The 27,984-nt window shown below is 40.2% G+C and overlaps 2 protein-coding genes across 3 annotated transcripts in view; both read right to left on the bottom strand.

Moving 5' to 3' along the window:
- The window catches only part of LOC124621984 (programmed cell death protein 7-like), a 51,959-nt gene extending 36,898 nt beyond the window's left edge, over positions 1-15,061 (bottom strand). For both annotated transcript variants that reach the window (XM_047147523.1, XM_047147524.1), the window contains exon 1: positions 14,403-15,061. In XM_047147523.1, the coding sequence (XP_047003479.1) occupies positions 14,403-14,915 (513 nt within the window). In that variant the 5' untranslated portion in view covers positions 14,916-15,061. The remainder of the gene's footprint in view (positions 1-14,402) is intronic.
- LOC124621985 (tubulin-specific chaperone A) lies at positions 14,944-27,760 on the bottom strand. Its single transcript, XM_047147525.1, has 2 exons — positions 27,480-27,760; positions 14,944-15,303 (listed from the first exon to the last, which is right to left on the bottom strand). Exons 1-2 carry the CDS (start codon positions 27,607-27,609, stop codon positions 15,083-15,085), a joined length of 351 nt encoding a protein of 116 aa, XP_047003481.1. The 5' UTR covers positions 27,610-27,760; the 3' UTR covers positions 14,944-15,082.
- Positions 27,761-27,984: the final 224 nt, after the last annotated feature.

The raw sequence follows: 27,984 nt of genomic DNA, 5'->3' as shown, positions 1-27,984 counted from the left end.
CATGGATTAAAGGTATTGTGTACAATTATTATGCAGCATTTAGCTACAAAGACCCTAATGCTTTACATGTTAATTAGATTATAAAACAAATTTGATTTTTCCACACTAGTCTGTAAAATTAGGTAATAGCAAATCCAGTTCTGTGTTTGACGTCTATTTAGTAATTAGTTCATGCACTGAAATCTATTTCATTTTCATTTGCTACGCATTTAAGTTATTAGATCATAAAATGACAGTTTAATTTTGAATGTATCATTGTAAAAGTATGTATTAATTTCTAGTGTATGACACATTCGCTTCAATTTTTAGATCGTAACAACTTTTTTTATCTTCCTTTTCAACGGTTTTTATGTATAAGAACATATTAAAAGTGAATGTATAACAAAAATCTGTTGTTGCCTACACACACTGCCGAATTTTTAGGCCATAAAAGGAAAGTTATTTTCAGTTGTCTTTCGACAGCAGAAAGTGTTAACACAATGCAGTTTTAAGTTTGTTTTATCCACTGCCATACATGAAGTACAGTTCAGGTAATTTATTACATTTTGATTTAGAGCAACTAGACCGCTGACGCATCCTTCAGAACACAGAATAGCAGAGTACAGAAACAGTTCACAGCGCTTCCACCCAAAACAGCTATTGTAAAGTGATTGGGTAATAGTTATTATTGAAAACACGTTTTTTCTTTTTTTGGAGGGGGCGCATATAATATGATGTGCCTAAGGGCACAAAATTTTTAAATCTGCAACTGAACACACATGAAATAATTTCTTCGCCTTGTCCACACGAAAAATTCACGGAGAATGTCACTTCACATAGTTGTTCAAGCTTACCTATGGAAGTGCAGGGAGTGGGCAGGCATGAGGCGGCGGACCGGGTGGGGGGATGGTGTAGCGCGGGGGAGGGGGGCGGTGTAGTCCGCGGCCTGGGGAGGGGGGGGGGACTTTTCAATGCTTTTTTTTTTAGAATATTCCTTATGAAAACCAAGAGGAAAAACTATTCTTGCGTTGTTACACAACATCACACACAAAATGACAAGGAGCTTCGGCGTATTTCTGAATGGGCAATCTATTTACAACGAATAGTTTCTAGATGGCACCTATCATACCGTGTACCAGGCAAAAAGATCATTTGAATAAATTGGATGAAGTCGAGAGGGAGGGAGGGAGAGGGGGAGAGGGAGGGAGGGAGAGGGGGAGAGGGAGGGAGGGAGAGGGGGGGGGGGAGAGAGGGAGGAAGGGAGAGGGGGGGGGGAGAGAGGGAGGAAGGGAGAGGGGGGGGGAGAGAGGGAGGAAGGGAGAGGGGGGGGAGAGAGGGAGGAAGGGAGAGGGGGGGGAGAGAGGGAGGGAGGGAGGGAGGGAGGGAGGGAGGGAGGGAGGGAGGGAGGGAGGGAGGGAGGGAGGGAGGGAGGGAGGGAGGGAGGGAGGGAGGGAGGGAGGGAGGGAGGGAGGGAGGGAGGGAGGGAGGGAGGGAGGGAGGGAGGGAGGGAGGGAGGGAGGGAGGGAGGGAGGGAGGGAGGGAGGGAGGGAGGGAGAGAGGGAGGGAGGGAGGGAGAGAGAGAGAGGGAGGGAGGGAGGGAGAGAGAGAGGGAGAGGGAGAGGGAGAGGGAGAGGGAGAGGGAGAGGGAGAGGGAGAGGGAGAGGGAGAGAGAGAGAGAGAGGGAGAGGGAGAGGGAGAGGGAGAGGGAGAGGGAGAGGGAGAGGGAGAGGGAGAGGGAGAGGGAGAGGGAGAGGGAGAGGGAGAGGGAGAGGGAGAGGGAGAGGGAGAGGGAGAGGGAGAGGGAGAGGGAGAGGGGGAGGGAGAGGGGGAGGGAGAGGGGGAGGGAGAGGGGGAGGGAGAGGGGGAGGGAGAGGGGGAGGGAGAGGGGAGGGAGAGGGAGGGAGAGGGAGGGAGAGGGAGGGAGAGGGAGGGAGAGGGAGGGAGAGGGAGGGAGAGGGAGGGAGAGGGAGGGAGAGGGAGGGAGAGGGAGGGAGAGGGAGGGAGAGGGAGGGAGAGGGAGGGAGAGGGAGGGAGAGGGAGGGAGAGGGAGGGAGAGGGAGGGAGAGGGAGGGAGAGGGAGGGAGAGGGAGGGAGAGGGAGGGAGAGGGAGGGAGAGGGAGGGAGAGGGAGGGAGAGGGAGGGAGAGGGAGGGAGAGGGAGGGAGAGGGAGGGAGAGGGAGGGAGAGGGAGGGAGAGGGAGGGAGAGGGAGGGAGAGGGAGGGAGAGGGAGGGAGAGGGAGGGGAGAGGGAGGGAGAGGGAGGGAGAGGGAGGGAGAGGGAGGGAGAGGGAGGGAGAGGGAGGGGAGAGGGAGGGGGAGGGAGGGAGAGGGAGGGGGAGGGAGGGAGAGGGAGGGAGAGGGAGGGAGAGGGAGGGAGAGGGAGGGAGAGGGAGGGGGAGGGAGGGAGGGAGGGGGAGGGAGGGGGAGGGAGGGAGAGGGAGGGGGAGGGAGGGGGAGGGAGGGTGAGGGAGGGGGAGGGAGGGGGAGGGAGGGGGAGGGAGGGGGAGGGAGGGGGAGGGAGGGGGAGGGAGGGAGGGAAAATTACTGCCTAGTAACTTGACAATAATTTGGATGCTCTGGGCTCAACTGTTGTTTTCTTTTTTAGGTATGAAACTCTATTCAGAGTACACCCAGTCTTGAGTGCACATGAGAATTTTTTTTAGAAGTAACTATAACTAACATGCTGCGTAACTGACATAAATTTTACTAGTTTGTGCTATGATGGGAACTGTAACATTCACTTATTTTTACTGAGTGCAGAGCTTTCAGTGGATACTGACGACTCACAAATGTCAGTCAAGTTCATCTGAAAGTTTCACAAATGTCTCAGGAAATAAATTGCAATGTCGCAAACTGAATAATTTCTCTTGATGTTGCAGATGAATTACAAATGCGAATGACTATTTTCATTGCTTTCATTAAAAGCTGCAGTTGTAAGGTGAACTACATACTACTGATATAGAGAAGGGTGACACAAACTTTATTCCATCGGAGGTGTTTTACACAGCTTTTGTTTTGCAGTATCGTACGAATTAAGATTTCTTCTATTGCCTCTACTGCAATTTTATGTATAGAGACTGAAGTGACAAGTGAAAATTTGTACCAAGGCAAGAATTCAACCCTGGGTCTCCTGCATACTAAGCAAGTGTGTCAGTTACTAGACCACTTTGGCACAGCAGTTCATACAACTGCACAGATTACCCTGGCACACCTCCCTCCTCGATCCAAATTGTCACTGCTGCTCACGCTTGGTGGCAAATGCACCTGCTTAGTAAGCAGGAGACTCAGGTTCGATTCCCAGCCTCCGTACAAATTTTCGTTTGCTGCTTTAGTCTATGCACATAAATTCATATCTTTACGACACCAGTAAAATCTCAAATTGTGTAATTTCATTTTCAGAAAATGCAATGTTTACAGTGATGTTACTGGCATCCCTTGGGTGTTTGTTTTCAGTATGACTAGTTTGGTGTTGATTTCCACACACAATCAAAAAAGTGCAGCTCCATTCACTCACAATGGTTCTGGAGGTATTTCGACTATTTGTTGATGACTAACGTGCGAGAAATTAAAATTAGTAGGCATGTCCGCGTTCCTTCATCCCAAGTTGTCATTTCTCTACTGCAGTTGTTGTTATCCACCCAAAGCACCTCACAATTTGTTTGTATCTTTCACAGCTCTTTTAAAAGCTGCTTCTGCTGTCTTAAGCACCTGACCAGAAGTGGGAAAAATGATTGCATAATCAAGCATGTCCATTCATCACTGAACTGTCAAATAGCAGTACAATTATCAGCAGTTTCTTAATATATTTTCCAAACACAAAGTTCAAATTCTTTTCTCAGTAGTTAAACAATTTGCCCACAATATAGTGACCAACTGTCACTTTTATGGATGTAACACACAAACTCGCATTTGGATTCCGCAAGGACAGTGCTCCATGAAGAACTTACTGCTAGCCTATACTGATACAAAATCAGTTCATGTAATTCAAATTTCATTGAGGACTAAATTCTTAGTTAACCTTCAATAAACACATCACATCATTTACCAGTTTTGACAGATGGATCAAAATGTTGGACCTGGACAAAGAAATACTTTAGTAAAATACAACAGAGAACTATTATCTATGAGAGGTTATTGATACGATTGGAAGGGACATGATAACAACCAAAACAATATGAAATTTGCTTTACATCAAGGAACTATAGAGAGAAATAGTCTGAAATGGTTTGGCTGCATTAAAAGAATGGGAAAGAAAGTGATGTACCTTCACTCATGAGACATGCCATTTCAGAGATTGAACATCCATACAATTCACAGGCCCACTTATAGATGCCTTCTGGGTCGACCCCCTGGCATGTTCCAGTGAGTCGCCAAAGAAACAGTATTATTTAAGCGACCACAAATGAGTGCTCAGCCTATTCTGTAACCTGCTATTACTGTTGTCCGGCAATGTGTTTACTGCTATACACAACCTGTACTTCATTGTATCTTACTTGTTGCTCTATAAAGTACAATGTTCCATAAATAGTGTTTGTGCTTGCTATAGCAGAAAGACTAGCAAAAAGAGCTATGTAATGGACAGAATCTGGGAGACCAATTCGAAGACCACGAACAACATCGAGAGACTGAAGTGCATGATGACGTGAATCACAGGACTCCAACGGGAGGAAATGCTGAATAACAGACCTTGGGACAATAGAAAAGATTGAAAGAGGCTTTGAGAATGACCTATGTAAGCAGAAATGTTTCAGGATGAAGAATAATTTAAAGCAGCTGCACTAGTACATGTATTGCCAGTATTAACTTTATTAGTCCTTCGCATTATTTACTCAAATGCCAGACACTCAAATCATTTATACCACTTTACTAAAACTTATTTCTTAGTTAACTATAATGTAAAAAATGTACTGTTGTGTGAAATCATGGTTTGATGTAGGAGAGGACCCAATGGCCCTAATCTGATCAGGTTACATAAATAAGTAAATAAATAAATATTTCTGTTTACCAGCAAAGTGTAAAATGAAGGCATTGTGTAGAATGCCTAGAATTTTTTGGCACGGCGTTTAATACTTTTCCTGGGAAAAGTATCTCCCCCCCCCCCACCCCCATGAACCTTAAACCTTGCCATTGGTGGGGTAGGTGCAACCACAATGGAGGGGGTATCTGTTTAGAGGTCAGACAAACATGTGGTTCCTGAAGAGGGGCAGCAGCCCTTTCAGTAGTTGCAGGGCAACAGTCTGGATGATTGACTGATATGGCCTTGTAACACTAACCAAAATGGCCTTGCTGTGCTGGCACTGCGAACAGCTGAAAGCAAGGGTAAACTACAGCCATAATTTTTCCCAAAGGCATGCAGCTTTACTGTATGGTTACATGACGACGACATCCTCTTCGGTAAAATATTCCGGAGGTAAATTAGTCCCCCATTCGAATCTCTGGGCGGGGACTACTCAGGAGGACATCGTTATCAGGAGAAAGAAAACTGGCATTACAGCAGGTAGGTTAGAAAATTTAAAAAGAGAAATGGATAGGTTAAAGTTAGATTTAGTGGGAATTAGTGAAGTTCAGTGGCAGAATGAACAGGACTTCTGGTCAGGTGAACACAGGGTTATAAATACAAAATCAAATAGGGGTAATGCAGAGGTAGGTTTAATAATGAATAAAAAATAGGAGTGCAAATAAGCTACTACAAACAGCATAGTGAATGCATTATTGTGGCCAAGACAGACACAAAGCCCACACTTATCACAGTAATACAAGTTTATATGCCAACTAGCTACACAGATGACAAAGAGATTGATGAAATGTACGATGAGATAAAAGAAATTATTCAGATACTGAAGGGAGACGAAAATTTAATAGGCAAGGGTGACGAATTCGACAGTAGGAAAAGCAATAGAAGGAAACTTAGTAGATGAAATGGAATGGGGGTAAGGATTGAAAGAGGAAGTCTCCTGGTAGAATTCTGCACACAGCATAACTTAATAATAGCTAAAACTTAGGTTACAAATCATGAAAGAAGGTTGTATACATGGAATAGGCCTGGAGATACTGGAAGGTTTCACAGATTATGTAATGGTAAGACAGATTTAGGAAACAGGTTTTAAATTGTAAGACATTTCCAGGGGCAGATGTGGACTCTGACCACAATCTATTGGTTATGAACTGTAGATTAAAACTGAAGAATCTGCAAAAAGGTGGGAATTTAAGGAGATGGACCTGGGTAAACTGACAGAACTAGAGGTTGTGGAGAGTTTCAGGGAGAGCATTAGGGAATGATTGACAAGAATGGGGGAAAGAAATACAGTAGGTGAAGAATGGGTAGCTTTGAGAGATGAAATAGTAGAGGGCTAGTAGAAATCCTTGGGTAACTGAAGAAATATTGAATTTAATTGATGAAAGGAGAAAACATAAAAATGCAGAAAATGAAGCAGTCCAAAAGGACTACAATGCCTCAAAAATTGAGATCAACAGGAAGTGCAAAGTGGCTACCCAGGGATGGCTAGAGGACAAATGTAAGGATGTAGAGGCATATATCACTAGTGGTAAGATAGATACTTCCTACAGGAAAATTAAGAGAAATCTTTGGAGAAAAGAGAACCACTTGCATGAATATCAAGAGCTCAGATGGAAACCCAGTTCTGAGCAAAGAAGGGAAATCAGACAGGTGGAAGGAGTATATAGAGGGTCTACACAAGGGTGATGTACTTGAGGACAATATTATGGAAACTGAAGAGCACGTAGGTGAAGATGAAATGGGAGATATGATAGTGCGTGAAGAGTTTGATAGAGCACTGAAAGACGCAAGTCGAAACAAGGCCCTGGACAACATTCCATTAGAACTACTGATAGCCTTGGGAGAACCAGCCCTGACAAAACCCTACCATCTGGAGAGCAAGATGTACGAGACAAGTGAAATACCCTCAGACTTCAAAAGGGTATAATAATTCCAATCTCAAAGAAAGCAGGTGTTGACAGATGTGAAAATTATTGAACTATCAGTTTAATGAGTCATGACTGCAAAATACTGACACGAATTCTTTACAAATGAATGGAAAAACTGGTAAAAGCCGACCTTGGGGAAGATCACTTTGGATTCTGTAGAAATGTTGGAACACGGGAGGCAATACTGACCCTACGACTTATCATAGAAAATAGATTAAGGAAAGGCAAACCTACGTTTCTAGCATTTGTAGACTAAGAGAAAGCTTTTGACAATGTTGACTGGAATACTCTCTTTCAAATTCTGAAGCTGGCAGGGGTAAAATACAGGGAGCGAAAGGCTATTTACATTTTGTACAGAAACCAGATGGCAGTTATAAGAGTTGAGGGGCATGAAAGGGAAGCAGTGGTTGGGAAGGGAGTGAGACAGGGTTGTAGCCTATCCCCGATGTTATTCGATCTTTATGTTGAGCAAGCAGTAAAGGGGGAAAAAATTCAGAGTAGTAATTAAAATCTACGGAGAAGAAATAAAAACTTTGAGGTTCGCTGATGAAATTGTAATTCTGTCAGAGACAGCGAAGGACCTGGAAGAGCAGTTGAATGGAATGGGCAGTGTCTTGAAAGGAGGATATAAGATGAACATCAACAAAAGCAAAATGAGGATAATGGAATGTAGTTGAATTAAGTCAGGTGATGCCGAGGGAATTAGATTAGGAAATAAGACATTGAAAGTAGTAGACAAGTTTTGCTTTTTGGGGAGCAAAATAACTGATGATGGTCGAAGTAGAGAGGATATAAAATGTAGACTGGCAATGGCAAGGAAAGCGTTTCTGAAGAAGAGAAATTTGTTAACATCGAGTATAGATTTAAGTGTCAGGAAGTCGTTTCTGAAAGTATTTGTGTGAAGTGTAGCCATGTAAGGAAGTGAAACATGCACGATAAATAGTTTAGACAAGAAGAGAATAGAAGCTTTCGAAATGTGGTGCTACAGAAGAATGCTGAAGATTAGATGGGTAGATAACATAACTAACGAGGAGGTACTTAACAGAATTAGGGAGAAGAGAAACTTGTGGTACAACTTGACAAGAAGAAGGGATCAGTTAGCAGGACATGTTCCGAGGCATCAAGGGATCACCAATTTAGTATTGGAGGGCAGTGTGGAGGTTAAAAATCATACGGGAAGACCAAGAAATGAATACACTAAGCAGATACAGAAGGATGTAGGTTGCAGCAGGTACTGGGAGATGAAGAGGCTTGCACAAGATAGAGTGGCTTTGAGAGCTGTATCAAACCAGTCTCTGGACTGAAGACGACGACACCAACACCACCGACGACGACGCCTCTGCCATATAAAACATCCAAGCATTTTACAGATATGTCAAAGTTCAAGAGAAAATTACAATGAAATAACACATTCAAACTCTAAAGTTAAATTAAACCATGAAAACTGTAACAATTGTGAGTGCCTGAAAACTAGCGTATCCTGAAATAGATGTGTTTTAATAGCTTTTTAAGAATTACTATTATTACAATTGAAAAGTGATAAACAATAACTGACACTAAGCCTTCAGCTTTTTTATACTTCGAAGCTGTACTTTCATGCAGTAAGTGGAACTAAAATGACATTTTGTATTGCAAATAACTTTTTCTCTTGCACACAATCATAGGTTCTAGCATACATTTTTATACATGCACTTCACAAATCCTTGTCCAGTCTCTATAGATTGCCGAGTTGCAACTGACCTGAGAGCGACTTCTTTTGCCATCGAAAGATCTTTGGAATTTAGGAGAAATTTCTTGCATGCCGTGAGCTCTGACCTTGTGTACAACTGCTTTCGAATATTTTCTCTGGTATCCGACTTATAAAAATCGGCTTTTGTCACATCAACCACAACAGCCAAAATGTTGCAACAATCATCACACCCTTTATTGGTTTCAGCAACAGGAACTGTAGATCGACTAATGGGAGCATTTTGTCATAGAGCACTTACTTTCTTTGCCTGAGGCTCTAGATTTCTTTTTGTTATGTCTTACTGGGCAATAATGGCTTTTTCTTATTTAGGCAAAGGGTGCATGTAATATGCACATCAAATTACTTATTCCCTCATTGGAGCTTAATTCCCAAAGATGACACTGATGTGGCATTCATGGACACTGACTGGTATGCTTCATTTGTAGGTTCTGTAGGGACACAGCATATGAACCTTTGTATTTCAGATGCTTGAGTCAATGTTGAAGTCACAGCTGTAACAAACTTAAGGTGAGCTTCCGCCAGATTTTCACAGACATCTTCAAATTTGCCAGCTTTATTAATATATCAGCAATCTCCTCCAATTCTTCATTTAAAATCTCTTGTAGCAGGGTTGATGTGTTAAGTCAAACCTTTATTTTGCAGCCAGAGCCTCATATGGAGACTACTGATATTGAAATAATATGCTCCACTTTTCCACTAACTGGATGAACCTTAAATCCATGCTCCAATGATTATTTTGTTCACTCTGCATACATGTTAACATTTACGCCACATTCTGGTTTGCTCTTTCAACAATTCCTTGATTTTGGCTATGACGAGGTTTCGTATGTACAATTTTCAATTGGGACCAGTACTCTTACGTACATTTGAAACAATCTTGTTGGCAAACTCTCTCACATTGTCTGTCTGGAGGATTTATGGAGCTCCATGAAGAGTAGAAGTGGTATGCTACTTCCTTTGCCATCTGTTTTAAGGGCTTTACTAACAACAAAACTAGTCAGGTGATATTTATGTACTAGAATGAACTGAATTCAGTATCGGGATGAATTTGAAAATCTCATTAGATCAACCTGGCATCACGAGCTGACTTCAAGAGAAGTAAGTGGTTTTACTACTGTACCTTTTCTACAGCTCTTATTTCTACTGGAAGGGTTCACAGATTTGTATGAAAAGCTCTGTATTACGAGGAGTTATATTCCACCATGGCCAATAGAAGAAATGATCTCAAGGTCTGTTAAAATTCACCATGTGGTAAGTAAAATTTGATTGCACCAGTGATAGGAAGAGTTTCTATGTTTGCTGGATGTTCATTACACTGTACTTCCATATTAAGCAATAACAAGAAGGTTGTTCCTTTTCCACTGTCTTAGCTGTATTCATATCCCTTAGTATTTCCTTATAGCAATCATCTGTCAGAAAAACACTTTCTTGAAGAATTACTCCTGATTATCTGTAACACACTATAAAATCTTTGTTTCGTTGCAACTACACAATCATCAACCACAACAATTTCACAATCATGGCAAGCAACTTCTATTTTAGTTAATGACAAACTGACATCTGAACTTCAACCGAACTGGACTGAAACTGTTACAACCAATATGTCTATGAATCTCTGAACTATCAAAACATTTAAATTATATTTTTTACATACTTTGCCTTAAACATAATGGACATTCTATTAAATGCCGAGGCAAAACATTATCCATAGTTTTCTGTCATGTTTATACATGGATTTCACCAACACTGTGCTATGTCTATTGCTTTTAAAGCGAGGTAACAGGCAACTAAATGTTCTGATTTATTAACAAATCTGCTTGCAATCCAAATTGTAATGGAGGCAATTATGTAAACAAAAGCAAGATCTGTCAATGCATGGACCATGTTGTCTTTGTTTAAGAGGTCTTTGTTTGTAACCCTATTGTATTGAATACTAATTCATAGTACTTTCAGAACCCTTTCCATTAATTAACTTTTGATATTGCACAACATTTAAAAATTGAGGCAAAACTAAGCATTTGATTTTTCAAAGAGCACCACTTCATTAGCAGTTGGTCCACACTTTTGTTATTTCCTTGAAAAAAATTCTGCACTTCCTTCAAACTGGGTTGACACTAGTTTATATTGCTAGATAAAAATCACATCAGATGTTTTTCATGTACAGTTACAGATACCACACAGCCTGAGTGCACTGTTCTCTTTTTTCCTGGATTCATCACTACCCATCACAAGATCATTAGCTTATACAGAAATTTGGGTCAACTGATCTTGCAAATGCAGGATGGTGACTGCCCGGAGATGTAATAATATGGCACATGATGTATGTTAACACATAGAAAACTGAACTCTGTTTTTAATTTAGGTTGTGGGGAAATACTTGTCTGTTGTGTAGCCTGCAATCCAGGAGAGATTGAACATGACAGTTGGCTTGCAAGTTCTCATGATAACCATTTATTCTTTTTGTGGCCTGTGTTTTACGCATATTGGATTCTGATGAATTTTATCTGCCTGCCATTTTGATGACAACATAAGTCAAAGTAGGCAGATGGTATCTGTAGTTTCATTATTTCCAAGAATCCTGTCTCAAAAACTCTACAAGCTTTAGAAAATCTTTTTCAGCCCTATTTCTTTTTAACTAGTAACTACCTCCATCCGATAATTGTTTGCTGTTGTGCAGTGAGCCCATATGTATTTGCTGAAACAGTAATGGTGTAGACAATGAAAATGGGTGGGGGGGGGGGGGGGGGGGGGCCGTACACACTATTTTACAACAATGTGTTTAAATCAGCTGACATATCAATGTAATGTTGTCATTCATTCGTCCATCCATCGGTCAATGGCAGTGAACAGAAGCTCTTATTATGAACCAAATAAGTTACCAGCAAAACAGTCATCAAATAGAATTATGGTCAACATCTGCAAGCATTTTTATTATCTTTTAATTCTTAATACTGTATCTATGATTCACAAGTAAGGGGATCAAGAGGTTGAGAGAAAGAGAACCAGGCTGAAGGGGAGGGAGGGAGGGAGGGAGGGGGGGGGGAAGAGAGAGAGAGAGAGAGAGAGAGAGAGAGAGAGAGAGAGAGAGAGAGAGAGAGAGAGGGGGGGGGGGGGTTGAGGGTTGGGTGGGGGACAGACAGATCCTTCTGCATATAGCTGTGCCTGTAACTGTTTCTACAGCCAACACAGGAGTATGGGAAATGAGAAATATGGTTAATAGCACTTATCATTCAGCATTATTGTACTTATGCCAAGAGACGAGAGGACACTAAATCTCACTGGCTATTCACAGTTGGTGCAACTCGACATAAAGAACGATTCAAAACTATGCTGCTTTCCCACATTATTAGCTTACCAACTGCCCTTTAATGGAAAGGTTAGTCCTTTAACTCCTGCCCCAACCCCTGTCCATTTCTGAAAATGGAAACACCCTGACTCTGGCTAGCTCATTTGAAGTCTTTACCATTTATTTCACAATGGCTTGCAGAGTATGTCTCTTGATGTGGATATCTCTGAACCTTCATTTACACTTTAGCAAACACTTACTAATGAGCATCAGGAATCGATCAGTTCAAATTGTGTGCGAATTTCTAAGGGACAAAAATGCTGAGGTCATCAGTCCCAAGACTTACGCACAACTTTAACTTATGCTAAGAACAACACACATCCATGCCCGAGGAAGGACTCAAACCTCGGGCGGGAGGGGTTACGCAGAACAGAGCAATATTTCAGTGTAAACAGTTGGCAAGCATGAGCTAACATGTCCGTTGGACTTCAAAGGGAGTTCTTGCATTCACCATTTTGTGTGATAGAGTAGGAATGGAGGGCAAGGCAGGAAAGAAGTTATATTCTGTATCTTTGCAATGTAAAAACCAATATACTGAATTTGTTGGTATCATCTGTCTGCACTAACTCAATGTAATCAGAATAACTGACAGGCCACTCATCATATTCCAAGAGCACAATAACATGAATAACAAAACAGAATCCCACACCTCTCACCTGGTTCTAATTTAATGATGACATTTTGTGACCTGGACTACGTGTGAAAACACCGTATCCACATTCCTCAAAAATCTCAACACCTTCTTCCCGATTCGCTTCACCTCAAGGATGGCTACATCAGTACATCTGTCCACATAAAACTGACACCTGCCACCCACTACTTACAAAGAAGTCTTACATCCTAGCCACCCATGGCCAACACATCTGTAGTGACAAGCAGACCCTCTCCAAATATGGCAAGGGTCTTACTAATGCCTTCACTGACCAAATTAACCTCCGAACCCGACCCAGAAGCATCATCTCCCATGCCTTGTCTCTCCAGTTCGCCTACCACCTCCCACATACCCATTGTTGAGCCACAAAGGAATACCCCTCTCATGACTCAGTACACCCAGGACTGGGGCAACTGAATCACATTCTCCTCTCGGGTTTTGACTAACTCTTGCCATATCTTGAAATGAGGAGTATATTCCCCATCCCTCCCACAGTGGTATTCCACCACCCATCAAACCTACACAATATACTTGTCAATCCCTAATCCACCACTGCTCCCAAACCCTTGCCTCATATCCTTGCAACAGACCTAGATGCATGACCTGTCCCATTATGTCCTCCCCGTACAACCTACTCCAGTCCTGTCCACAGGCATCTCTGACCCATCAAGGGCATAGCTACCTGTGAAAGACGTCATGTGATCCACAAACTAAGCTGCAATAATAGTGACAGTTTCTACGTGGGCATGACAATCTGTCCAAGTGAATGGCTACTGCCAAACTGTGGTCAAGAGACAGCTGGACTACCCAGTTGCTGAACAAGCTGCTCAGTATGGTGTGCTTCACTTGTCCTTTGTTCCTGTAATCCCACTTGGTCTCTCCTTCACTAGTCCCTGCCCTCCACCTACCAATCCCCTTTCCTGCTCCCACTCCAGCACTACACACACTCCTCCTATTTGACCAATGCACCTACTATTCCTTCCCTACTTCTTTCCTTCCCCTGCAGCACATCCTCCCATCTCCCCTCACCTTGCTATCCCTCCCCTCCCCACATTGCCACCTTACACCCCCCCCCCCCCCCCACACACACACACACACCCCAGCACATTGCTGTTCACATCAAATGTAGTCGGGACCCTGCACCCTGAGACAGCGGCCATATGCATGTGTGTTTTTTGTTCTTTCAATATTGGAAGAAAAGTTTTGTCCAAAAGCTTAATTATTTTAGCTGTCATTTTCACTGTGGCTGTCTGCGACTCAGCACCTCTCTGTGTGGTGATGAACAATCTACCTTTTCCATGGTTTTATGCCAAGTTTGAGAACATTAACTATTGTTATTCTCATGATATTAAATTGTTGAACAACTCACAACCTATCTTCTCCCATCTTTACATAGAACTTCGTCTCAGCTATAGATCAATCCATCACTACAAACTATTTTTAAAAAAAGCAGCCTAGAAGCAACTTAAATTTTTTTTAGTATTCTATCAATGCACATATGAGGTCATACACCACAACATTACATCTCAGGTCAAAGTCGACATCTACTATTGCTAGGTTCAGTCCACTCAAAAGAAACTTGAAGTGATATAGGTAACCTATGAGAGCAACTTCCACTACAATCTCTGTACTACTGGAGAACAGTTGTCAATATCAAAATCTTCTGCCTTTTTAAGTACAAAAGTTATCAAAAGACGAAATTTAAGTAGTCATTCTTATTTCTTTACTGACCTTCAGTTTCCTTTGAGCTGGTCTTTGCTGAAGAGGCTGTCTTCTCTGAAACAGGAACTGTCTCACCCACTTTTCATCTTGACTTTCATCATCAAACTGCACACCTAAATTATCCTGAGAAGAAATCCAAGATGAAGTTTGAACTTGGAAACACGAACTCTGCTGAGTATCCTGGACTGTGTGGATGTGAGCAGTGTTGTTTCCATTATTTGGCAAGTTGAAAATTTGCTGCGCAGGAGCAACAAAAGGGGGATATGTGCAGAATTGAAGAGGAGGAGGAGGAGGAGGAAGGGCAGGTGGGGGAGGGGGAGGAGGTGGTGGTGGTGGTGGTGGTGGTAGTGGTGGTAGTCTGTGTATGGACGTTGGAGGAGGCTTTGAAAAAGGGGGAGGTGGTACATTGAAGCAGGATGGCACTGAGGCTGGAGGAGTTACTCCATGTGGGGGAGGATGCCACAATGCAAATTTGTCACTATCTGTAATGCACTGTGACTGAGATGCTAGGTTGTTTGCCATTTTTTGCACTGTCAGTCTTGATACCTATACCTTTTCCTTTAAGTCCTCCGAAGTACACAAAATATTAAACTTATGTTAAATGCAAATTATTAGTGCTGTCACTTGTAATATGAAGCACGGAATGTCATTAAAACTGTCTTTTAAAATACAATTAGTTCAATAAAGTTTTAAGACATGTTTGCCATTATTGTTGGCAGCTGAGGTTTCGCATCTTCCAAAGCCTTCACAGCTGCCATATAATCTTCATTTTCAGCCATGTCTGATTCATTGTCAATTATTCCCTTGAGTTCCTCATAAGCCTTCCATAAGCGTCGCTGGCAATCTGGAACCATCATCATAGACTCTTGCAATACTTCTTCTTGTTTCCGTATAATATGTTCATCTTTTTCTGTAAAGAAATAATTTATGCCGAAGTAAGTACACATTAAATCAAACAGATTTTGGGGGGAAAACCACAAACAAACAAACACACACACAAACAAACAAACAAAAACACACACACACACACACACACACACACACACACACACACACACACACACACACAAACAAACAAACACACACAAACAAACACACAAACAAACACACACAAACAAACAAACAAACACACACAAACAAACAAACAAACACACACAAACAAACACACACACAAACAAACAAACAAACACACAAACACAAACAAACAAACAAAAACAAACACACACACACACACACACACACACACACACACACACACACACACACAAACACACACACACACACACACACACACACACACACACACACACACACACACACCACAAACACACACACACTTACACTGATGAAATTTCAGAATGTAATAGGGAAAAGGGTTATAGACTTGTATACAGATTCCTTCATTCTGAGATGATAAACACAAGCAAGATAAAGTTGAATTGAGTGTGGTGAAAAAAGAGATTTCCACAACAATACATAATAAAAACTTTCTAACCGAGATACCTTCTTCGGGCGTCCGTTGCATTACTTACAATCCAATTTCACTCACTGTTTTAGAAGACCGGTCAATAAAGTACAAAATGTATTAAATCTGAATAGCATTTTACCAGTTACACTTATGGAATAATCCGATAAAAGAAAAATAAATTATTATGTAAGTCCAAAAAATGTGAGGGTTCACAATAGCTTGAAATTCTATGTTCATTTCCATAGCGTTTCATCTACTGTACAGTTACAAATTGAACAATTACAATCTCTCAGCTTAGTGCTAGTTTATAACTAACACCTGGAGTACAGCAGAGGAACAGATCTTACTTAGAAAATCGGATGTATTCAATAATGGACCTCTTTTTTAGTAGTTGCATAAAGAAACACAAGGAGAGCCCAAAGGAAGACCCAATAATTATAATTGTTCCAGTCAAATAGCCTAGACCCATTCCAGTGTCTCAAATGCGGCATGATCTGCAAGGACAACAGCAACAGACAGCTCTAAGACCTAGCTCACGTTACAATAATGTCAGCATACTTCAGTAATGTTTCACTGCCCAATGGCAGCTTCTTCAAATTCTGCATCATGTCAACTGGTAACATGTGAAGCGTTGCACCAATACCTTTGTCATACACTGAAGTTGTGCCATCAACTGACACGATTTAGCATTTGAAGACGATGCCTTAAGACTATGTAAACTGCATGTTAGAGTAATGATAATGAAACCTGAGATGGTGTTCTTAATTCTTCCTTATTTTAATGGTATTATAACTGTGAGAATTAGACACTCTTAGATATGGACTAGAAGCCCAAATAAGGCATACAAACACTGTAAAACTTAGAAGCTGAAGCAGAAAGAAACCTGCGAACACGACTGATTGCGAAGTGACACCTACAGCTTAATTAATCAAACAAACAGCGAGTCGCACTAACAGTATCTTCAAACAACTGCTGCCTATTACGTATTATTACTAATTAAACTCATTTTCTGCATCATAGAAGAATATAAGCTAGATCATCCTCACTCATCAAAGATTTTTGCATTATGTAATACAGCTTCAGGCTATGTTCCAGATCTGTCTGAAAGATTGTATCTCAACATGTTTACAGATGAAAAAGATGCATGCAAACTTTTACTTTTGAAGTTACATCTGAATGGAGTCATTGCGAACATATGTACATTGCTAACATTAATGAAATTCTAGGCCCTCACTTCAAGCCCCAGTGCACACATTGGAGTGATAGTTCTTGTTTAGCAACCACAACAGATGTGTTAAAAGATGAATTCAAAATGAGAAACTTTTGGCAGTTGTCATATGGAACAGATATGGTTGGGGTCATTCCATGTCAAATCATCCAGAAATTTCAGGAAATAACACCCACCTTCAAGCAAATCCTTGAAATTTTAGGAAGTGGAAGTTTATCTAGATATATTCACACTTCCAAAATGTGAATGTTGTAGGTCAATATCATTTTCACTTATGATAAAATGAAGTTGTATAGATTCAGGAATTCAGGCTTTCATAGACGAGCTCCTTTATAATTTAAAAATGCAATTGTACCAATAGTTTTTGCAATGGAAGCTTGAATTTTTTTTTAGTTAAAGAGGAAGGTTTATATTTTTTATAGTCATGCTTCTTGTAGTGAATATCCATCTAAAACTCAGAAAAAAATTGTAAATTTCTTTTAAACAAAATCCATACATGGACATTATAATTTTTAAGGTATCGCCCCTCATAGATACCTTTGAAAAATTTACAATATTATTATAAATATTCCATTATGTCGCTCAAAAATAATTGTGTTTGTAGAAATAATGGGAAGTGTGAAAAACAATGTTATTGTAAAAGAAATATTGAAGTTGATAATTCATGACTACCATGTCACCACTAAATTGCTGAAGTTGGCTACACACGGTTTCCCTAGGAACAAATCATTTATGAGAACTCTGTTTTATTGCCACTATTTGTACTGCATCACCCAGTTCCTTTGGTTTGAGTCGTGTTCACTGAGCATGCAGTTCTGAGCTCTTGTACTGAGTTGTACCCAGAGTCAATCATTGGTTGAAAATTCAACTGTTGTAGTTTTTAACTATTCATTCCAAAACAAAAGTAAATCCCCTAATGTTACAATAATAATGTGAAATACCTTTGTAATGAAACAATGGGATAGAATGATTTTTCATTATTTAATTACTTTGTAGGTTACACTAACCATCTTTAGAGTTATTTATGACAAATATTGGTTTTACGACTGAAGCAGTATGGAAAGTATCAGCAGGCAGTGTTGTCTTGGACAGTATCTGCAAGATATATGTGATAATGCCCTGGCTTGTGAGAATGAACTGACCAGTGAAGAACAAGAACTTTTATTATGGCAAAGCAACAGTCATTCATACTGTGATTTAAGTGTTTCATATGTGTGTGTGTGTGTGTGTGTGTGTGTGTGTGTGTGTGTGTGAGTGTGAGAGAGAGAGAGAGAGAGAGAGAGAGAAACACAAACCTGTGCAGATTCTCTATGTATAAGAAAATTTGCTGTGATCCCTTCAAGTGTCATAAATGATCCGTTTCATCTGGATTGCGTGAAATTAGTTTGGAAAAGGCAAAGAGCTTCGAAATGAGAGGCTTTAGTGTTGTTCCCAGGGAGAAAATTTGCCCAATCTGTATCAAACTTATTAATGAAAACCAAGCAAGTGAAGACTCATTACTAGACCATATATATGACAGTAATGTGAAGGTGCAGACACCTGAAAAATCTGTGCTCAATACTAGCTGCATTCAGTTGTTCGGCATGGTCCATATGCAGCAGCCAAGCAAAAATTGTCATCAGCAGCTGGGGCTCTGAAAACTAAAAATTTCACATACATATCAAGTTGAGCTGGCTGCTGATGCAAGCACTATCCCCAACAGTGATTTAACAGAACTGGAAGAAAAGGGAAATTATCATGATGATACCACTGACAAAATCAAACAGAAAACTGAATATGTAAATAATCATGAAAAATTTCAATTCTTACTCTTGTGCTGCTAACTTGGTCTTGACAGAGAGTCAGTTCCAAATTTCACGTTTTTGAATATTTGGTACGACAGGAAAGAGCTCTTTTAATGGAGAAGAGTATTTTATCAATGGCTGAGCAGAAAAAGAGGGAAGATGATAGGGTGCAAAAGTAAAGAGTTTTTATTTGGATGACGAAAATACAAGAATTATGCCCAGGAAAAAAGAAAGTGAGCACCAGCGAAAATAGCTATGAATAAAAGCATCTGGTGTTAAGTAATTAAACCAAACTGTATTCTCTCTATAAAAGAAAGTATCCTGAAGACAAAGTAGGATTCTCAAAATTTGCTTCTCTTCAACCGAAACAGCGTATACTTGCAGGATCATTAGGAACACATACCATATGTGTATGCATGTAGCACCAAAACGTTAAATTGTTTCTAAATTCATTGTGTGTCTATTAAAGAAACATACAAAGATCTAACCAACACAATAACACGTGATATAAATAACCAAGCCTATATGCTTAGCCTGTGTGAAAAATGTCCCACCTGTTCATTGCTTCAATTCTACCTAGAAAATGAAATAGAAGACTATGATCCTGATGAGGCGATTCAGTACAGTCAATGGGTATCAACTGACAGAATGACTAAGTGTTCAAATCACTTCTCTATCAGAATTCTGTGACACATTAATTAAGAAAATTGAAAAAAACTTCCTCCACACTTCTCAATCACAATCTGATTGTCTAAAAATTAAGAATGAAACACTTTATACAGAATCAGTGTTAATTTTTATGGATTTCAGTGAAAATCTCAATTTTGTTGTTCAAGATGAAGTACAGTGGAAGCATTGGAACAATGGCAGCTGCACTCTTCACATTGTCCATATATATTATGAAAAGGACAAATAGCTGCATGCAAAAAGTATTTGTATTGTTTCTGATGATCTAGAACAAGATGTTGCCTTGGCATACCAGACTCAGAAGACTGTACTGAATTTTTTTTAAAGTATGGATTTCCAGAAATTCATCTTGCATATGTTGAAATTTCACTGATGGTTGTGCTGCACAATACAAAAATTGTAAGAATTTCAAAAATATCTACTACCATGAACACAACTTCAACAAAGTGCAGCTGGCCTGGGTCAATGGAAGCGTCTGATTCCACCCGTCGACTTTGACCTGTGACGTAAGGCTGTTGCTGTGTGTGACGTCACGATGGCGTGGAACTTAGTTTGTGAGAATGGCGTGTTTGTAGATGTTTTGATGTGATCGGTGGTGCTCTCTGGTGGTGTGTTCATGTGTTGTGGGTTAGGTGATTTTTTGTATAGTTTGCATGTGTGGCATGTTTATAGGTGGTGTATTGTTGCAGTTGGTGGTTCTCTCTGGTGGTGTGTTGATGGGTAGCGTGTTATGTGGCGTATGGGGGTTCATTTGCGTGGTAGCATTGCACATGTGTGGTATCAGTAGTGACTGTGCTTTCAGCGGAATATTTTTCAGCGAGTTAACGATTTTGGTTTTGTTATGTTGACGTTACTGCAGTTTTTTCTGATCGTTGTGTGTGAATTTTGGTAAATTGCTTTGTTTATGTCTTTGGTAGGTATGGATATGACTGACAAGGCCAACAGTTTTCGGTTGTCGGCGATGATTGGGGGCAATGCATTATCTCTAATAAAATTTCTCCAACTATTCGGATTTTTGGATGAAGCCGTGTTCAGTGTGTAGTGAAGAAATGAGACTAAAGTTCCAGAGTCTTCGACCAGGGACAGCTATATGTGGAGATGGAGGATAACAGGTCAAGGGAAGTGTTAAGATTCCAATTTTGATTTTCTAGGTGTTTTTGTAATGGTAGTATTAAGTGTGGTGGTGATGGTGAAAGTTCTGAGATTTATAGCTTGGTATTGGTAGCTTCTGTTGACCTATATAGGTCAAGGGAAGTGTTCGATTCCAGTGAATATTGCTTTCAGTTGTTTTTGGGAAGGTTGTGGTCATTTTATTTTATCGTTTTTGTCATTTGGTTTAGTGGCGTGTGCATATTTTTATTTTGTGCCAACCCAAAAACCCCTAATTTCCCCCACTTGTTCCGTTAGTTTCATTATATTTTAGTAGGAATGTGTGTTTGATGGTTTTTTGAAATATTTTTGTGTTTGTTGTCATGTTTACGTAATGACGTCATAGTCGCGGTATGGGAGTAGTTGTGAATGGCTGTTTCCGCCATATTGGTGACGTCATTGGTCAAAGTAGATGGGTGGAATCTGACGTTTCCGTTAATCCCTTTTTTTCTACCAGCCATGGCAAATCTCCCTGTGATGGTATTGGTGGCACTGTTAAAAAGACTTGTCACAAAAACAAGTTTGCAAAGAGTTTATGAGGATCAAATACTTATAGCTTCACAGGTATTTGAATTCAGTCACATAAGGTAGAGACACTAGGAGTAAGGGGAGTGGTTCTCAAATGGTTTCGTTCATATCTAAAAAACAGTACAGTCAGTAGAGATTACACGTCTCCAATGGATCGAAGTACATTGAGAAACATATATCTGATCCACAATATATCAATATAGGGGTCCCTCAAGGAAGTGTACTGGGCCCAGTATTGTTTCTGGTGTAGGCTATATAAATTATTTCCCACGACATATGAGCCATGGAGAGAAGATATGTTTGCTGATGACAGCAACATAGTAATCACCAGTAAGGCACCAGCACAAATGCTGGAAAATTCTACTGAAGTGCTGAAAGATGTTCACAAATGGTCGCAGGAAAACGAAGTAACTGTCAACATAAAGAAAACAAATACAATATGCTTTAGAATGAACAGAAAACAGGGTCCCTTCAATTTAAAACTAGATAACATCTCCATAGATGAAATTCATAGGGTTGCACATTGACAGCCAAATGAAGTGGAATGAACATCCTATGAAGCTCCTGAAAAACGTCTCCACAATATTTTATGCACTTAACAGTCCTTGCATCCGGATGCAGTAATGAATGTTTGAGAACTGTATACTTTAGTGATGTTCATTCAGTAATCAGTTATGGTATTATTTTTGGGGAAACAGTGCTCAGAATTTACAAACAGTATTTAAAATGCAAAAGAGAACAGTAAGCTGCAGAGAACTTCTCAAAATCTTAGAAATTCTAACTGTTCCTTGTGAATTTATATTCCAAACCATAGTGGACATTAAGAAAAACATAGCACAAATGGCAGCGTTCATAACTATAGTATAAGAACAAGTCACTGTCTTCACCTAGACAGGAATAATAAATATACGACTCAAAATGGTTTCTTGTATGAAGGTGCAAAACTGTATAATAAACTGCCACAGAAAATGAAAGAAACACACAACATGTACTGTTTAGGAAAAATCTTAAATTGTTTTTGCAGGAACACTGCTTTTACACTATAAGTGAATTCCTTCTCAAATGGCTCTAAGCACTATGGGACTTAACATCTGAGGTCATCAGTCCCCTAGACATAGAACTACTTAAACCTAACCAACCTAAGGACATCACACATATCCATGCCTGAGGCAGGATTTGAACCTGCGACCGTAGCAGCCACGTGGTTCCGGACTGAAGCGTCTTGAACCGCTCGGCCACTGTGGCCAGCCTGATAAGGAGCAAAAAATGATTGTAAATAACTTATATGTCACAATGTTTAACTACATGTAACAACAAACTGTATAAATATATGAATGTACACAACCTGACAACATCCATACATTGTAAAATTTCCACAGATCGCTAAATAAATAAATAACCTGCAAGGCATTTCATTTCTCTTTTTTCAAAAAATTAAATGGTACAAGTAGGACATTTTTCTCAGCACTTCACAAGTGCAAAAACAACTTCTGGAACACTATCTATACATCACATTGTACAAATATCACCAACCAACACTGGAGCAAAAAGGCTGAGCTGCGATATGGATTTTAGTATCATGCACGATTTCTCAAACGCACTTCCGTCATTAATGCCAGAATGCACTGTGCAGCCCATCTATGTTGCATGTGCATATGACTCTTCTTGGTATTTGGGAATTGTTGAGAAGGTGAATTGTGAAGATGTTACAGTACGGTTCATGCATCTTCGTGGACCATCCCCATCCTTCTATTGGCCTGATAATGATGTTTGTTTCTCTCACATTCTGTGTGAAGTTGATATCACCACAGCAACAGGCCTTACTTATTCTCGGAGCAAAGAGTGCAAAATTGGAAGAAAAGTGGTTCTCATAAAATAAAAAAATAAATAATAATGATCTAAGTATCAGTGTCATCACGTGTAGTTCCAAATCAATTTGAATGTAGAGTGCAGCACCAGCATTTTGTGCAGTGCTGACAATACTGGCTTTTGACAAAATGCTTAAATATTATAAACAAAATGCTATGAACTTTTACATTGAGTTAATTTGGTTATGGCAAAAGTAAGAAAGTGTTCATATGTCACGTAATGTACAAGTTGCGCTCTATTTCATAATTTGTAATTTTGTTTCATATACCGCAATTTTTGATCAATTTGGATACTGTCTTGTGTACTTATGTTGACGTCTCTTGGGTAGTAATTTTATTTCTCTCCAGGATATATTGGACAATTCCACCATGTTTTCAGAAACCACACATCCAAAAGGATATTCAGGGGAAAAAACTGTCAGCATACCATTTTTTGTTTAAATACTGCAGCCAATTTTCAAATATTTACAGTTTGCCCTGAAGTAACACATTGAATTAAACTTTCAGCAATTGCTATCAACACAATGTATATCTACATCTACATCCATACTCCCCAAACCACCTGACAGTGTGTGGCGGAGGGTACTTTTAGTACATCTATCGGTTCTCCCTTCTATTCCAGTCTCGTATTGTTCGTGGAAAGAAAGATTGTCGGTATGCCTCTGTGTGGGCTCTAATCTATCCGATTTTATCCTCATGGTCTCTTCGCGAGATATACGTAGGAGGGAGCAATATACTGCTTGACTCCTCGGTGAAGGTATGTTCTTGAAACTTCAACAAAAGCCAGTACCGAGCTACTAAGCGTCTCTCCTGCAAAGTCTTCTACTGGAGTTTATCTATCATCTCTCTAATGCTTTCGCGATTACTAAATGATCCTGTAACTAAGCGCACTGCTCTCTGTTGGATCTTCTCTATCTCTTCTACCAACCCTATCTGGCACGGATCCCACACTGGTGAGCAATATTCAAGCAGTGGGCGAACAAGTGTACTGTAACCTACTTCCTTTGTCTTCGGATTGCATTTCCTTAGGATTCTTCCAATGAATCTCAGTCTGGCTTCTGCTTTACCGACGATCAACTTTATATGATCGTTCCATTTTAAATCACTCCTAATGCCTACTCCCAGATAATTTATGGAATTAACTGCTTCCAGTTACCTATATTGTAGCTAAATGATAAAAGATCTTTCTTTCTATGTATTCGCAGCACATTACACTTGTCTACATTGAGATTCAACTGCCATTCCCTGCACCATACGTCAATTCGTTGCAGACACTCCTGCATTTCAGTACAATTTTCCATTGTTACAACCTCTCGATATACTACAGCATCATCCACAAAAAGCCTCAGTGAACTTCCGATGTCATCCACAAGGTCATTTATGTATACTGTGAATAGCAATGGTCCTATGATACTCCCCTGCGGCACACCTGAAATCACTCTTACTTCGGAAGACTTCTCCCCATTGAGAATGACATGCTGTGTTCTGTTATCTAGGAACTCTTCAATCCAATCATACAATTGGTCTGATAGACCATATGCTCTTACTTTCTTCATTAAAGGACTGGGGGGAACTGTATCAAACGCCTTGAGGAAGTCAAGAAACATGGCATCTACCTGGGAACCCGTGTCTATGGCCCTCTGAGTCTCGTGAACGAATAGCGCGAGCTGGGTTTCACACGATCGTCTTTCTTGAAATCCATGCTGATCCCTACAGAGTAGATTTCTAGTCTCCAGAAAAGTCATTATACTCTAACACAATAGGTGTTCCAAAATTCTACAACTTACTGACGTTAGAGATATAGGTCTATAGTCCTGCACATCTGTTCGACATCCCTTCTTGAAAACGGGGATTACCTGTGCACTTTTCCAATCCTTTGGAATGCTACGCTCTTCTAGAGACCTACGGTACACTGCTGCAAGAAGGGGGGGGCAAGTTCCTTCGCTTACTCTGTGTAAAATCGAACTGGTATCCCATCAGGTCCAGCGGCCTTTCCTCTTTTGAGGGATTTTAATTGTTTCTCTATCCCTCTGTCGTCTATTTCGATATCTACCATTTTGTCATCTGTGAGACAATCTAGAGAAGGAACTACAGTGCAGTCTTCCTCTGTGAAACAGCTTTGGAAAAAGACATTTAGTATTTCGGCCTTTAGTCTGTCATCCTCTGTTGCAGTACCATTTTGGTCACAGAGTGTCTGTGACCTTTTGTTTTGATCCACCTACCGCTTTGATGTAAGACCAAAATTTCTTAGGATTTTCTGCCCAGTTAGTGCATAGAACTTCACTTTCGAATTCACTGAACACCTCTCGCATAGCCCTCCTCACACTATATTTCACTTCGCGTAATTTTTGTTTGTCTGCAAGGCTTTGGCTATGTGTATGTTTGCTGTGAAATTCCCTTTGTGCCTGCAGCAGTGTTCCAACTCTGTTGTTGTACCACGATGGCTCTTTTCCACCTCTTACGATCTTGCTCGACACATACTCATCTAATGCGTATTGTACGATGATTTTGAACTTTGTCCACTGATCCTCAACACTATCTGTACTTGAGACAAAACTTGTGTTCAGCCGTCAAGTACTCTGAACTCTTGCTTTTTGCCACTTTTGCTAAAGCAATAAAAATTTGCAAAAGTTCATGATATTAGATACAAAAGCAGTACATAAAATCTCAGTTCACTAGTAGATAATGGGTGACATGGCCTCTAGATAACTTGACATGGAATGACCTGTTGGTACTTTCTTCCTTAAAGAGCCACTGCAAAAATCTATACAATTAACACACTAGAGTATGTCGTAATGACTTCTTTCATATTGTGTTCCTGGATGCTAGAGCTCATACCCCTGAAACGCAAGTTGTACTGGATAGGCTTTGAAAATGTATTCTACAATCTGACAGTTACTTACTACAGGACCTTAATACTTTAGTTAAAATTACTTTCCATGTTTTTACAATCTACATGATGTTAAAGATATGTGAAGGATGCACATAAAAATTAATTTATTGGTATGATATGACAAACTGATTGTGTAAAATTTGAATATAGGGTAAGCAATTTTGAACTAAGAGTCTTGCACAATTTTGACAGTTGTTATTAATAAATTAATCTTTCTAAACTGCCTGTTACTCACATTGTCCACAAACGAACTGATCAACATATTAGTAACAAGAGGACTGTTAGAAACGGCAAAATGTCAATACAACTAGCGAGACTTTAAAATGTCTTGGAAGTCAGTAACAATCTTGTAAGCAAGTATACATTATGAATTTATGTGAAGAAAAGGGGGCAATACAGTAGTAGAAAACAATCATTGAAATGAAGGTTGGTGTAAGGAACAATATTTAATACATTTAGTTCTCTTGGGGAGTGTATATCCTTCTCTTGCTCCAATCTATGAACAGAAATGATGCATCATTGAGGAGGGATTGGGAACGTGGCTAAAATTTGACACTGTTAAACACAACAACACTGCACATTTTTCGAACACGCATAAGAGCAAGAAGTACCAGTGTCTGCAAAAATACTGCAGCCATTAGCGTACATTCGAATGTGGGGCACTTAATACACTGACACTTTCTCATAAGCAACTTTATGGTATACGAAAGGTTCACATATTTTCTATTTGAGTCATCACCAAACGAAACAGTTAAAAAAAGTGGTCTGGCTTTCGAAAACTTTCGCAATTGTGCACTAGTGATATCTGTAGAAATAATTCCTACGTATTAGATTACGCTCTTTTTCAGTAAATTGGCTAATGATTTCACTATTGTTACCTAATAAATGCTACAAATTTTATGAAGCGCCTAAGGGGCACTACGCAATTCAAATTTTGGGCAATATATGACAATGGATTTAGTTATACATTTTGTTACAGTAATGAACTTATCCTTCACAAATCAAAATTTTCCCAACACGACGTACTCAAAAATGGCTCTGAGCACTATGGGACTTAACATCTGTGGTCATCAGTCCCCTAGAACTTAGAACTACTTAAACCTAACCTAAGGACATCACACACATCCATGCCCGAGGCAGGATTCGAACCTGCGACCTTAGCAGTCGCGCGGTTCCGGACTGAGCGCCTAGAACCGCTAGACCACCGCGGCCGGCAACACGACGTACTATTATATAGTACTGTAAATTAGAACCCAATACCGAAAAAAAACAGTTACTGTAACAATTAGTAACAAATTGGATATTTTATGGCAGAAGAACAATACATTCGGACAAACACCGATATTTCTTAAGATAAGGACAAGGTTACGTCAAAGTATCATGTGAGACTCGATTCCGTAAAGATCCTGCGCACAACCCAGCTGACATTAGCTGTAAATGGAGTCATTTGAAAAAAATGTTTAAATACAAACATGCTTTACCTTCTTCTTTGAGTTTCTGGACTCTCTCTTTCTGTTTCTCTGCTTCTTGTTCATATACCACCTTTTCCTTCGTCAGACGTTTCACGACACCTGTCTTGATCTTAATAACTTTTACTCTAGGATCCGCCATATTTCAACGAATTATGCAATGGAATTAAATTATTACAAATTTCCACGTTATCGACGAAATAACAAACCTCATAAAACGTTTAACCAATTGCTTTGCGACAACACCTACCTTTCGACTTGGTTTTGACCTACCCTACAGAATTCAGAGACATACCAACTCACCGAGCAATGAAGATAAATCCCAGTCCACACCCAACGATCTATCGGCGCAGATGTCTGTACATGCAAAAGATCGCTGCAAATGTGGTATGTTCACACGACGCAAACCCCAATCTACTACTCGCCCGCCATCTGTCGGCATAGAAAAGAAATATCAGTGGCAAGCGACTACGCTCCCCGTACACGTCAAAAATTTAATTAAGTTATTTTGAAATAT

The sequence above is a fragment of the Schistocerca americana genome, chromosome 7 (assembly GCF_021461395.2).
Source record: "Schistocerca americana isolate TAMUIC-IGC-003095 chromosome 7, iqSchAmer2.1, whole genome shotgun sequence".
NCBI lineage: Eukaryota > Metazoa > Arthropoda > Insecta > Orthoptera > Acrididae > Schistocerca > Schistocerca americana.
This window is presented reverse-complemented; position numbering and strand designations above follow the sequence as displayed.